Here is a 15,592-nt window from a genome sequence, read left to right as displayed (position 1 = left end):
GGTAGAGTGGGGTGTTCCTGGACAGCCAAAAAGCATTTGATTTTACCACACAAGACACTGGTTAAGAAGCTGGACCCTTAAGCTGAAATAAGGGGAATATGCCTTCACTGGAAAGGAGATAACCTTACTGTAAGGGAACACAGGTCATAAGTTAGACAAGAACTCATGAAATGGGTTGGAATCAATTGTGGTATGCCACATTTTTCTTAGGAACAATGCCCTTCATGATCAATGTAAATGACTTCCCAGATGGGATAATCTCTTGCCTGAACATGTCTGGGGATGATCCCAAGGTCAAGAAAGAAGTAAAACATGATGAAGAGAACATTTACTTACAAAGGGACATACATAAACTCCAAAGCTGGCCTGATACATGGTTGGTGAAATTCAATCCAAACAGATGCAAATATGAATTAGACTCAGTTAAAGCCTGCCACAGTATGACTGTTACCTAACTGTGGTGGGGAAGATGCTATGGATATATGATTGTGAGAGAGACTTGGGTGACACTGTGCCTAACCTGTTACCTGTTCAAGACTGCAAAGGAGGCAAACTGTTTGCTGACATGTATTAGAACTGCATGGACATGGAAATGTTTAGCAAAATATTCACAACATATATCAGACCAGAACCAGAATACCTTTTCAATGTTTGGTCACCACACTGAACAGAGATATGCAACAAAAAAGGTACAAAAACTAAGAGAAGTGAGTTACAATGAGAATGGTGAGGGCCATAAATCTGACCATCATGGAAGAGGGAAGTGTAAGGAGTGAAATGATCACATCCTTCAGGTTTCTAAATCAGTTTGATAAGACACTGAAGATTTCTTTGTGAAATGCATTACCAGAGGAATAACAAATCATAACAAGAAGCAAGACAGGGAGGTTGTTAGAAGGGATGAGAAGTACATTTCTAGCATAAGACTGGTGGATAATTGGAATAAACTAAGAGGTGAAATTGTAAATGCTGACAGTACACAAAAGTTAAAAAATCAGTTTGATGGTAGAAAAAGTTCAAGAGATGGGGCCCCATGAGTGTAAAACTCCCTCCTTAAAATGTACAAAAATGTAATTACAATGTGATAGTTTATCACAACCTTGTGGGTCAAACTGGTGGACTTACTCTAAATATTTTTTTGAAATAAACATCTAACCAGAGGACATGAAGAAATTTATGCTTTCTCCTCACTATGTTGGATCAAAGAATTTCCCCGAAAATAACTTGTATCTCATCGTTATAATAGATATTCTAGAAGTGAATTTTCTTATGAAATCCTGAGAAAGCAAATACGCAGTACACTTGCTATGTCTGTGTGGTTGCTAAACTTGTCAAAACCTATGCAATGGTAATAATTTTTTTAATCAAGATTTTCTTTTTTTAATACTACCAAGTTCACTAACTTGTTCTAAAGAAACTGTTTATTGAATACCTTACTTTTTACGAATAAAATACCTAGTATTTGACGTTTCTAAAATGGTATTATAGAAACTCATGTTACTACCAGTGGCATTTAATCTTACTTTAGCTTGATAACGGTAAAAAAGGAATCACTTAAAATGTACGGTTAATATGATATCTAAATTAACTTAAGCTAAGTATATATAAGACTTTAAGCCGATTAAAATTATACATGAACATATCATGAAATATCATTTGTAATTTTCTACAAAGCTTCTCCCTCTCTTGGCAGACAAATACCACTGCTCAAATTGGGTTAATAAATCACTTTGCTACTCATTATAGCTTTACTATAACATGAGATATTTCCATTACATTTCATATTCCCTCTTTCGTGGTCACAGACTTGGTAACACATCAAGCAAAAAACATAAATTTACAGTCTTTTTTTTTTTTCAAGTCTGTGAAGCTGAAAATCAACATTAGCAAACCCTTTAGTGCCTAAGTGTCCAACTGTCAATCTCTCCCTAGCATCTCCAGTCAGGTTATTATGCTTAGTGTTAAAGTTCTTGTACGCTAGCTCCAAAAGCAAGCAACACCCAAATGTTTGTAGCATTATGTATGTAAATTTTCACCACTGTAAAGGATCACAATGTCTTTTCTTAATTGTGCTAAAATACATTTTTAAGCTGAAGGTCTGTCTTTGTTACTGAGGAAACACTACGAACTGACTTAAATAGCAAAGGGTATGTAATCCAAAGTAAATCTTATGATTGTAAGTAAAAACCCACCATTAGTATGGGTTAAAGGTAGATATGAGGACAAGAGGGAGGATGTGGCTGCCTGTGTCACCTTCACTGTTGGTACCCCACCAACACTGAGATTCAGAGGTACTGTAGTTATTGTTCCATTGGTTGCTGCAAACAAGAGAGAAATAAATGTAGCATACCCTGTAAGTCACTAAACTAAAATTCAAACTATATGGCCATTAAGAATGATCTTATCTCTACAGTAGAGCTAACTGGCTATTTCCCATTTTCATCTCATGATGATCTGAGCAGAACAACCCTAACACCTGGCATTGTACTTTATTACTAAGTGTGGACTTAAAAAGCCAGAGATATACTTTACCCAAGATATCTTTACACCAACTGACCTAACTCACAAGGGGAGCATTTTACTTGTACTTGGAGAAAAAGAATATTTAATTCAAGCTAATGAATGAGGATGAACCTGAGAGAAGAGTTACGTCAGACAGAGAAGGGAGATTGCAGGATAAAGCAAACAAGACCAAAAGAAGTAATTAAAACTGAGAGGGTCATACAATATATTAATTACAAGACTATACCAAGTCTGCATGGATAGCATAAGTGAGAAAAGGTGAAAGGCAACCAGTGACAGAAAAAAGTGGCCTTAGTAACTTTCTTCCTTATGATATAGATTATACTTGGACAAGCAATCCTTTTCAAAAGAACCACTGGAACCAACATAAGTAATGTAATACACTTCTTTGAACCTAAAGCAATTTGTCCTTATATCTGAAATTCTTTTTAAAGACATTCATGAACCTATGACTGGAAATCATTTTGATTATCTTTTGTATGTATGTGCTTAGATGAGTATATCATAAAACATTACCTCCAAAAAATGTTTTACCTGAGGTTTTGTGCCATGTCATGAAAATCTCACTAAGGTACAGATGTCATATTTGTATATATTTTTGTGGGACGTCCTTTGGTAGTTTAGCTTAGTCTATGTAAATTCTACAAAAATAATAATAATCACAGAAAATTAAGAAAATGGTCAAATACATCCACAAATAGACAACAAAATTAATAAAAGATACATGTACCAAATCCATACTTAACCAAAACCAGAATAATAATAGGCTGAAAATGAGTAAAGCCAACCAGACTAGGAAGGACAAATAAAAGAGGAGAGTGCTAGTCTAAGGTAGCTTGCACACAGCATAAATCGACTTTCATGTGAATACGTAGCAATTATAGCCACAGGATAGTTTGTAAGTCAGATAAATTACATCACCTAGTGTACATTTAGTGTTTCTGGCCCTAAAACAAAACAAGAGTATCCACTTTCACAAGATGCAAGTTGCAGTTATGACAGATCAGTACAACTAAAACCTGGCTGGAGGTTACAGTCAATTACATCCAAAAAACTTTCCTTTTTGAAGAATTAATATGGACACCGCCAATGGCTTTATTCATAAACAACTCCCAATTCAACCAAAACTCAATGTTCATTTGACTAATTCTACTCACAATTTTCAGTAACCGTAAAAAAAAAATGAGAAAAATCTGCAACACCATAATCCAACTACAGAGGACTTGGTGGTACACTATAGACAATGAGTGTCAGAGGACCTGGTGGTACACTACAGACAATAAGTAAGGCAAATCGTCCCAGGAGCAAGCGACTGGAAATCCTCCCTTCCCTTTATTACTTTCTAAAGGAAGGAGCAGAGCCAGGAGCCAGTAGGAATTTTCCTTCATCAGGTATGGACACACTAAATGCAAGCAAGCATGCAAACCTGAGTAGCAGACAACCATACTAAAAGTGGGCAATGCCATGATCATGCCATCCTCAGCAACCAAGTTAGCAACAGTAGCATCACGTTTGTCATGTCAAGGGTGCTACAGTTGTCACTCGTCTGAAATTAGCTACCATATTCATGGATCAAGGAAAAAATGTGTATGGGTTCATGCCATAAACAAACTTAGACACCAAGATGGAGAATATCATCACCTGATGCCTCAACTAAGGACATGATAAGACATGATGAAGAAAGGTTCAAAGAATTCTTGCATATAACCTCATTGACTTCCAACAAACTACTGCAATTAGTTCAGAATTCCTTCAGCAAACAAACAAAAATTACAGAACATCTATATGTGCTGAGGAATGACTCACTGTGACTCTGAGGTAAGCTAGCATATCTTCTAATATATAAAACCTTATCTCAATAACTTTACTGGTTGGCGTATGTGGTGGTCAAGATGAAGGTTTGGGTAGGCCTAGGCATTATGATACTATATCAGAACTGAGTTAGTCCTTTAAGAACCAAAAAAAAGAAAATGATTATAAAACACTCAAAGAGCTTAGTAACATTTATTCTTCATGATTATAGAATACATAAAAAAATAAAATGTTTAATTTCAAATAAATACACTGAATATCATATGTTCAACTGCCAGGGCCTGAGAGAGCAAGTGAGAGCCTGTCGCCCATAAATTCATGTGAAGTACCACACTCATGACAATCACACTCCTCGTCACTCACTCAATTTCACCTGGCTATCTTTGGTGTGACCACATCAACTGAAGAGTTTTGATTTGATCACTGTCACACATTTGATTTTGCCTGATCACTTTTGGTGCATCTGTATCCTTAGGCTCAGTCATCTGGGGTGAGCATATATATATATTTCCTGACCAAGGAGTCCCTACTATCCTTATGAGGCTCCTGCAGCACTCAGAAGGCTGGCCATGTCCACCTGTCGGGACCGTAGAATATAAAGTGTTGTGATGTGCATGCGTCTATTTGCAGACATTGCAGATCTATGTAGTAATAAGTGCTCAGCAAACTTCTTTATGGTAGCCCCATTGTGGACATGAAGGGTCTTGGGATATACTAAAATGGTGTCTATAGTGTTGCAGAGTTGGGTGATGTGAAGAGCAAAGATAGGAGAGCATGGCTCATGTCTGACAGGGGAGTGTGGTATCTAATGGGTGGATGTCTGGTGGGATTGAGTTTAAGACTAAGTTGTGTGTTCAGTTGTTTAGTGCTTATTGGGTTATTTCAGTCTGTATGTGCTCTGTCAGCATTATATTCATTGGGAGTAGGGGTTCTGCAAGTAGAAGTTATTGGTGTGAGGCAGGGGGTACGCTTTTTTGACACCGAGCACTTACTGCTCAAATGCACAGCACTTTCTGCACATAGGTACTGATTTGGTCAGGTGTAGAACCTTGTTCCTCAAGTTCTGGTGGGTCAGGGGTAGAATCTTGTTCATTAGGTGCTGGTGGGACAGTGCAGAACCTTGTTCACTAGGAATTGATGGGTTTGGTGTACGACATTGTTCCTTAGGCATTTTTGGGTCAGGTGTAGACCCTGGTTTGTTGGTACAGGTGGGTCAGCTGTATGTAGAAACTACTTCCTTAGGTAATGGCGAGTCAGATGTAGAACCTTGTTCATTAGGTATTTGAGGGTCAGGCATAAAACCTTGCTCATTAGGTAATGGTGGGGTCAAGTTAGAACCTTGCTCCTTGGGTACTGGTGAATCAGGTGTAGTACCATGTTCCTTTGATATTGGTGAGTCATGTTTAGAACCATGTTCTTTTGGCGTTGGTGAGTCACGTGTAGAATTATGTTCCTTTGGTACTGGTGAATCAAAAGTAGAGCCATGTTCCTTTGGCATTGGTGAATCAAGTGTAGTGTCAGGTTCCTTAAGTAACTAGTGGGTCAGGTGCAGAACCTTGTTCCTTTGGTATTGGTGGTCAAGTGTAGAATCCTGTTATTTATGTACTGGTGGGTTAGGTATAGACCCCTGTGACTTTGGTATTCTTGAGTCAGTTGCAGAACCTTCTTGTCCCTTAGGTAATGGTGGGTTAGATGTAAACCTTGTTCTTACATATTAGTGGGTTATGTACAGAACTTTATTACTTTGGTATTGGTGGGTCAGGTGTAGAACCTTGTTACTTTGGTACTTGGTATCTCATGTAAAACCTTGTTCCTTAAGCATTAGCAAGTCAGGTGTAGAACCTTTATGCTTAGGTATTACTCAGTCAGGAGCAGTACTTGGTTTCACAGGTATAATTAAGTCTTTGTATAGAAACTTGTTCCTTATGTATTGGTGGATCACATGAAAAACCTTATTCACTGAGTATTGGTTGGTCTTTCAGAAACTTTGTTCCCTAAGTAAAGGCGAGTCAGATGTAGAACCTTGTGCCTTAGGTACTGGTGGGTCTGGTGTATAAAACCTTGTTCATTTAATATTACTGAGTTAGGTACAGATCCACATTCCTCAAGTACACAGGTGAGCCACGTGTAGAAACTTTGCTCCTTAGTTACTGGTGGGTCATGTGCAGGACCTTGTTCCTTAGGTATTGAATGGTCAGGTGTATAACCTTTTCTCCTTAAGTATGTGAGTTGGGTATAGATCCTTGTTCCTCAAGTACAGGTGAGCCATATGCAGAACCTTGCTCCTTAGGTATTAATGGGTAAGGTGTAGAGCCTAGATCCTGAAATATTGGAGGGTCATGTGAAGAACCTTATTCCTAAGGTAAAGGCAAGTCAGGTGTGAAACCTTGTTACTTGGGTAATGATGGGTCTAGTGTAGATACTTATTACTTTTGCACTGGTGGGTCAGGAAAGGACCCTGTCATGCATTTAATTTTGCTATGCTATAAAATTCTCATTATTATTCTTGTGTCACTTTCCCTAAAGCTATCTTGAGAAGCAGATGAAATCTCTGGAAAATGTTCTTTCATTTTCCCTAAGATATAAAGATCAATGTTGGTAATGTATAGTTTGTAATTTCATCTTTCAAATGTAACATAGTTTGATTACATTACTTTTCTGTATTTCCAAGTTCACTTTGGTACATTCTAAGGAGATTCTATTGCTCTCATTATGATACTCCTATCTGATTACGTACACTCACAACAAAGCATAGCATAATGATCTAGAGCTTCTAAACTTGATTTTCCAACCATAAAAGACAGCATTTTCTTCAAATTTTTTCGAACAACAGATTCCTTACTCTTGTCCTAATCTTGGTTGCGAGTGAACTTTACTAGTCCAGAGGTTTTTAACCTTATCTGAGTTCCTCTTGATTGCCCACAGTAGTATAAAGACCTCACATAATAAGACCCAAATGCAAATGTTGGGGGATAAGCCACGACTCCTATGCCTCAACATGATGTCTACAACATGAAATGCAAGGTGCACATTTTTTGCTCAACCATACGTGTGAAATATATACGATGCATATCGCAGTTTCAGTGGTAAAAATAAATAATTCAACTGTGATTTCACATACAGTAAACTTGCTTAAGTAAGGGAGACCAGAATAGTCCCTTTCAAAAGGTGAGTTGCCATATGGTCTCTTAAACTCCAAGACAAACTCAAATGACATTCTACATGACCATATCAGATTCCCTGATAACAAGAGAAAAAGGCGACTTTGCTGGACTTCTAAAACTTTACGAGTTCTTGAAGGTGATTTCCAACTCATGCTGAACTATGCTCTAGTGGCTTTCTCAGAGCCAATGACTCTGGAGTAATTAGATGAAAAAAATGTCTTCACTTTAACTGCTCTATTTTTGCAGAAACAGCAGCTTAACCTAAAAATATGTATAAAGAGATAATTACAGAAATAATAAAAGGGGTTTGACTACTATCTTAAGGTTATACTTAAAAAATTTTTCTAAAGAGCCTAAAATCTTCATATACATATGGAATTCAATGTCCTCCTTAAAGTCTCTGGGGGCTCTTTTAATACATTATAACAGAATTCAAACAGCAACAGACTACCTAGTCCTAATGAGGCTGTCTGTGATAGTAGAAGGAAACAGAAACACTGATTCATGTGGTAGGATAAGAATGACATACAGATTTTTCAAAGAGGAATACCTGTAAACTTATATAGCTAAAGAGAGGCAACTATCATTGTCCTGATACATATTCAAAAATTGCCAGGTGATATATCTTGTGCCATTTCCCTTATAATCAAAACAATCTAAACTTTGACGCAAAAGATAACTAATTAACCACGAGAGCATAATCTTGTCAACAGAAACTTCTTATGAACAAGCAAGAGCAACAAGTGGGGTCACCCATGACAATAAATATTTGTAAATGGATCCTGTGGATAATCCACAATCTCCAGTAGAACCCTGAATCATACATTCCTCTGATACTTAAGCCATCATGTAAATATGAAGCACATCATTCTCCCAGATAAAAGAGCTTATATAAATGCTTGATTCATGTTGAAAGATTATTCCTAGCAGGATGAAGGTTCTGGAAGTCTCCGGATGCTTGTCTCAAGTTAAAAGACTATTCCTATCAGATGAAAGTTCAGGAAGAATTAAGTGTCAGGACAAGGTAAACCATACTCCCTGTCCACTAATGTACAACCCTTGCCTATCACTTGGTAGGTGCTCCTCACCATTAACCAATCTCCTGCAAAATCTGAATGAAGGCACTTCCAATTAGAGCCAGTTCTCTTTTTTTGATCAGTCAGATCTGAACCATTCCAGTAAAAAGCTGCTTGATGCATTTCTGAGATCTAAGTATCTAACTCTAGAATTTTTTGCCTATTTTGAAGGCCAACTGGGAAAACACAAACTATAAACACTAGCTATTTCCCAACATGCCCTAACGCAATCCTTGAACTGGTCTTGGTTCTGGAGGTAATCTTTCCTTGCAGCTGGACTTTCACTGACCACCTTTTTCCTATGGAAATTTAAGACATAATAATCAGAGGGTTAACCTCTCTTCTCCACATTAACAAGGCAGCTGTCACTTCTTTGTAAAAAAAAAAAAAAAAAAAAAAAAAAATCCATTTATGGAAAATTATCCATGTGTATGAAACACTTACCAGATGAACTGTAGTCTATAAAACAAGCTCTGCTGAAGTAAAATCCTGACATCACAAATAAAAATATGTTAATACTAGGTCAACAACATTATCAAAGGTTCTTGTATGATAAATATGCCGGTGTTTCATTGACAAGTACTCTGGTCTACAGGGTTATAAGTAATCCAGTAAAAAAAAACTTGGGGTGTTATGACAAGCATGAGTGGCATCACCCTGAACTGTCATGTTTACTTGCCTGTCTACAATAGTTCTTGAGAATTTCTCAATCCCATGATTAAAAGAAGATAATAAGTATATGTTTTTATATTAGAATCTCGACTTACAATGAACACTTTCATTGTGGTCATTTGGGCCTTTATGTATTATTTGGTTACTTAAAATCAAAAGATCTAGTAAAACTAAAAGAGAAAAATGCAAAACTTAAATGAAATGTAATAGTAGATTGACCATCATAATATCAAAATACAGTTTTAAAAGTAACCATGTTGTGACAACTGACACCAGATGGGTCTCTAACTGCTGCTAGAGTTCTTTTCATAACTCTCAAAAAGAGACAGTGTGATTACAATTCATGTCTCCAACTGCTGCTAGAGTTCTTTCCATAACTCTCAAAATATGTAAGCGTGATTACAATTCATGTTATGGTACACCCACTCACAAGAGAATATACCCATCCCTACAATGAATCATATTATGGCACACCTACTGATAAGAAAATATACCCATCTCTAAAATGATCCATGTCATGGTACACCCCCTGATAAGAGAATACAGCTATCTCTATAATGATTCATGTCATGTTACACCCACTAATAAGAAAATATACCCATCTTTATAATGATTCAAGTCATGGCAAATCTGCTGCTCAGAAAACATACCCATCTCTATGATGCATGTAATGTTGCACCCACTGATAAGAGAATATACCCATCTATATAATGATTCATGTCATGTTACACCCACTGATATGAGAATATACCCATCTCTATAATGATTCATGTTATGGTATATCCAATGATAAGAGAACATAACCATCTCAATAATAACTCAAGACGTAGTACATCTACTGAGAGAATATACCCATCTCTAAAATGATTTACGTTATAGTGCACCCATAGATCCGAGAACATCAACATCTCTATGATTCAAGTCATGGTACACCCATTGATAAGAGAACATACCCATCTCTATAATGATTCAAGGTATGGTACATCCACTGATAAGAGAACATACCATCTCTATAATAACTGGAGTCATAGTACATTCATTGATAAAAGAATATACCCATCCCTGTAATAAGAAGGCCTGAAAAAGTATGGATACCACAAGCCACATATAGTTAAACACAACCACAGTACATTAAACCAGTGTGAGCAAGATGCACACGCCACTGTATATGCACGTCACTGTATATGCAGATGTAAACAAATTTCAATCTCTGAGAATGAGCATCTACTGACCTCATATGAGTAATGATGGTTAAAGGAAGTGAATCATTGTGGATGTAACTCATTTTCTCAGGGAAAATAATGTTTTAAACCTCCAAAAGTGTGTGCTATCTCATTTACTCATGGGGCTCTAATTGTTGTTGAGACAAAAGTATAAAAAATCAAATAATATTGGAAAATCAAGTATTGAAACATAAATATTACTCTATCAATGAAATGAATAATAAATGCTCCTGTACTCACCAATGATGACAGGCAGCTGCAGTACAGGTTAGGAATACACGGAAGGGTGGACAAACCAGTGTAGTATGGTTATACACTTACAATTACATAATGGGGTTCATCTGATTATCAAACTAATTTTTATGCTACTAACATAAAATACTCATACTGAGGGGGAAAAAGACAAGCTTCACTGCAGTCTTGTACAGGACACCTTCTGAACCTTTTGGTGCTATGGACATCAATCTACTTTAACATAACAGGATGTTGTGAATGTCAATTTCTACATGCAATTTCCCACCACAAGTAGAATTCTGCAGGCACTGTAGGTTCTGCTGGCAGAAAATGGCTGGCAACCCAAACAAAGGATGAGTCACTGAGTCCCTCAAGGTCTCATTAACCTGCCAGTGACCACAGTGGGTAGTTGTGTGCCTTTTCTACAGACTTCCCATGACTGAGGTGCCCATCCCCACATGAAGTATCTAACACTGTGCCCATGCTGCACCCAAAAGTAACCTTACCTAAGATTAGTCAGTCCACTAAATACTGATAATTTCCTACACTACAGAAGTTTTACAATTAATTTCAAAGAAAAATTTTGAGTTTTTCTGCATTTAATCATATCAACAAGAAAATCAGAAAATACAAGTTTACATAACTTGCATACATAGGAGTGGTTAATATGGCAGATAATGTTTTACCTAAACAAGGAATGATAAAGTATTAATTCTTAAGGGAAACAACTGTTTTTAGGGATTCATTCACCTCTTAATTTTCATACTTTAGGAAAAGAATAATTTTGCTACTTTTTGCGCAAAGAGAGGAGAGGCAAAAAAAATCAACTCTGAACCATAGGGTTAGTGTTTTCATTTACAGAAAAAATATCAAAATTTTTCTCAGATGGGTAATGTCTACTGCAGCAAATGTGTGAATTTTTCTTTCAATGTTGGGGGAGGGAAGAGAGCCTGCTGGGGCAGCTGCCCCAACACTAAGTGTGTTTAAAGATGCCCTAGACTATCCATCATCAACACAACTGAGTTATTGACATCTCCATGTGCATATAACTATGACAAACTGGTTAGCTTTATTTCTCTTTTAACTCCACAAGAAGTATGTAAGTCATAATGATAGAAGATAATGTTTGTAATAAAATAAATAACTGTGAAAAAAATTAAGGAGTGATGCAGGTACACAATTTCAGTGTGTGCAAAAACAAAACTGACAAATTAAACTGAACACTGTAGTCTCTCATACTAAGTGACAAGAATTTTTTCTGACATCCATATTCCATAATAGATAATTCTAACTTAAAAAAGAATTTATTGTATTGATTTTCACAATATGTTAGCATTCCTAAGATAAACTTTTATAACCCAACATTCTTAGTTACCCTAAAAGGTTTCTTTACCTGTCTGATTAACTAAAGGTTTAGGTGAGAAAGTTACTCCAGCATAAAAGAATACTAGAAAATTAAAGGTGCCAGATATTTCAAAGTCATTACCATTTGTAAAAGAATTGGAAAATTCTAAAAATAAGCTTAATAAAAAAATTCATACAAAATGAGATGAATGTGTCTATGATTTGGATATTTATAATGAGAAATATGGTTAAACAATTTTTTTTTTTTCATGCATATTCGCCATTTCACACATTAGCGAGATATGAGGAAAATTTGTGTGTGGCTTAAATTTCTTGTTAGGAACTTCAGCATTCATAATGAAATGGAAGTATTGGTGGACACATCAGAAAGAGCTACGAAAGGAAGGACAGATGACAAAGCTTTGAAAAGGGTATGTATAATGAAAAGAAAATATGGTACTGTGTTGGAAATGATAACGAAGTGCACGACAGAGTACTGAGATGGTATGGGAATAAAGAACTAATGTAGATATTTACTTAAACTCTAAAGTGTAAATATTCATGAAGTCAATTAGTACAGGTATGAAGGAAGGTAAAGTGCTTTTTGAAAAGAACAGACTTCAGGAGAACATGCGAGATGGTGCTTTCAGGGAATAATCTACAGGGAGACATATGAGATCAAGGTAAAGATATTACCCTGTTGTACATAGGAAAGGCAAATGGGGTACTGACTGACCTTCACACAGGTAAAATTGCTCTAGCATCATACCACAATACCTGGGAGACAGTCTACATAGTACTGATTGACATGTACAACTGTTGTAGCACCATCCTGCTGTACACTGTAAAAGGCTTATAGGATACTGAATGACTGACCTTTTAATGGACAAAACTGGTGCAACTGCTGTTATGCCACCCTTCTGTACATTGAAGCCTTTTGAGATACTGGTTAAAAAACTTCAAAGAGGTACAGCTATTGTGAAGCTACTCAGCTATACAAAACTGGGGATATAGGATATCAATTGAGTGACTGATTAGTTTCAAAACAGTTACAACTCTTGCGAAGCCACTCTGTTGTACATGGGAGAAGACAAATGGGAAACTGAATGATTGACAGACTAACCTTAACGCAGATACAACTGGCGTGAAGCCACTTTGCTGTACATATGGAAGGCATATAGAACATTGACTGACTGACTGACAGACTTTCAATAGATAGTCACTGCAAGGGAAAGTGTTATGTGACTTGGAATTCAGAGGAATTTATGGTACCATAAAAGGAATAATTGGATGAAAAGGTATGGGGTAGCAATGTGTCATGAATGGGGATGATTTACCACTTGTGAATGATGCTACAAAGCACAATGTGTCAAGATATGAGAAAAACTTAAGAATCTAAAACATTTTCATGTGCATCACTACAAAAATGAGCAACAGTGAACACAAAAATATACCCATTTCACAGAAAAAAAAGATGCTAAATTTACTGACCTTGTGAATTAGACAGTGATCGAGCTGTTGTGGGGACAGCAAGGTGAAGGGCAGGTACTCCATTCTTGTTTAGGGCAACCATCATTGGGGGTGCACTTGTTTTTACTTCCTCAGAACTTTCTGTATTATCAAGTCCTTCAGCTGATGGTGAAATGAAAACTGGGAATAATCAATCATATTTGTAATTACAACTATTTTACACCAATAAGTTATGGTCAACAAGCCCTGCAAAGGGGTTTATTAAGTATATGAACTAAAAATATTGTCAATTTTTGATAACACCACTTTGAACATGAAAACAACCAAATCATATCCTTTTACCAATTACTTCACATCAGTTTAAAAAATATCAACTCTGTACACTAATGTTTATATTAATTTACCTGGATGTGCAAGTGTGATTGTAAGAGGCTTAGCACCATTTGGTGCATGGTCTGCTGGCAGCAATTTATAACCCTCTGGTGTGATGACCTGTATAGCTGGCTGACCTAACAGTCCACCTGGAGCACCATTAAGCTGCATCCCACCTGCTACTAACTGTGCAGGTAGATGTATCCCCGTACTTCCCATTATAGGTAAGTGTTCACTGGGTACACTTGTGACTGTTTCCCGTGTTAAAGTTGGAGCAACAGTACTAACATCTGGGGCTGGCCATACATCTTCCTCACTACTGGTAGGATAGGCAGCTGTAGTATAGTGTGGAGAAGCTTGGCGTGAACCCCAGTCCCCACTATGGTGTGGAGATCGGGTTTGAGAAACCAGCTGCTGTGCCCTAGGAGATGCTCTTGAAGAATCAACAATACTGGTTGACAAATTCAGTGGCTGGTTTGGGTCTGAAAAATGGTCTCTTGTGGGCAACAAACCTGCCGTGCTATGACCAGAACCTCCATCTGTTGCAACAGCAGCAAAGTTACTAGACCCTCGAGGTGGATCAGCATGGAGACGAGGGGAAAGTCTACAAGGAGAAGTGATGGAGGAGGCCTGGGTACCAGCATCCCTTGCAGAATCCTCTTCGAGGTCAGGCTGTTCAGAGGCAGTAGTAGTAGACTTTGTTTCTTTGTCACGGTGTTGTTCTAGAGATGCCATATCCGGGAGTAAGGCATTAAAATCAATGTGGTCCCATCGTGCTGATAATTCCTTCTTCAGTGCTGATAACTTTCGTTGATGAGCTATCTTCTCCCTCGCTAATCGCTCCATCTCATGTTCATATTCACGTTCCTTTCTTTTTAAGTTCTAAAAAACAGATGAATATATATGTAATACAAACACAGAGAACAATAGAAATATAATCTTTTATTGTGCAAAGAAGAGAACTGTAATATCTTAAAGTATATATTGCTATATAAGTCTTCCTTATTTAAAATATTTCTCTATTAAATATCAAAAATATTTTCATATTATCCTAGGACCCTTTCTCCAAGGACCCCACCAGCTCTAACACAGCACTTCAATCAGCATCTATGAAAGCATGGACTCCCTTGAAGGAAGAAGTTTGTTGACAAGACTTTGCTGTTTCATCCAATGACAATGATATAGGCACACTAAAGGCGAATTTTCACTTGCAATGTCACCTCAAGCAGGCAGAGTCTGATAACCTCTCTCTCTCTCTCTCTCTCTCTCTTTTTCATACTTGATTGCCATTTCCCATGTTAGCAAGGTGCCACCAGGAAAACAAAGAAAGGCCATATCCACTCACACACACACACACACATATACAGTAAACCCTCAATCTAACAGACTAACAGTGGGGAGGGGTGTCCATTAATGCTGAAAGCCTATCAAACCAAATGTAACCTATGGGCCATTTTTTTATGCAATATACAATATACAGTTTTACAATACACAGTTGATATGCTTTCTTTTAACTCCTCTGTCATTTAATGCCATTTTGCATTGTAAGGATTGAAAGTTATTTAATAAAGTCACAATTCTCTGTATAAAACCTAACTGCACAATAGACTGAGACAAACTGTGACTGAAACAAAGCGAGTAAACTCCATGCTACCAAATTGTGCATGAAGCATCATCTGGGATTTTTTATTTTTTTCTTCTT

General features: G+C 37.0%; 1 protein-coding gene across 11 annotated transcripts in view; it reads right to left on the bottom strand.

Moving 5' to 3' along the window:
* Positions 1 to 15,592, bottom strand: part of LOC139766540 (uncharacterized) — a 96,123-nt gene that overhangs the window by 17,102 nt on the left and 63,429 nt on the right. For 4 of the 11 annotated variants that reach the window (XM_071695323.1, XM_071695327.1, XM_071695325.1 and 1 more), the window contains 3 exons: positions 13,923 to 14,772; positions 13,540 to 13,698; positions 2,193 to 2,318 (listed from right to left, as the gene is read on the bottom strand). In XM_071695323.1, coding sequence (XP_071551424.1) covers positions 2,193 to 2,318; positions 13,540 to 13,698; positions 13,923 to 14,772 — 1,135 coding nt within the window. The remainder of the gene's footprint in view (positions 1 to 2,192; positions 2,319 to 13,539; positions 13,699 to 13,922; positions 14,773 to 15,592) is intronic. The other 7 variants (XM_071695328.1, XM_071695324.1, XM_071695334.1 and 4 more) reach the window with 3 other exon arrangements.

This window comes from Panulirus ornatus, chromosome 58 (genome assembly GCF_036320965.1).
Source record: "Panulirus ornatus isolate Po-2019 chromosome 58, ASM3632096v1, whole genome shotgun sequence".
Taxonomy (NCBI): domain Eukaryota; kingdom Metazoa; phylum Arthropoda; class Malacostraca; order Decapoda; family Palinuridae; genus Panulirus; species Panulirus ornatus.
The sequence above is the reverse complement of the archived record's forward strand: the minus strand, read 5'-3'. Positions and strand labels throughout refer to the sequence as shown.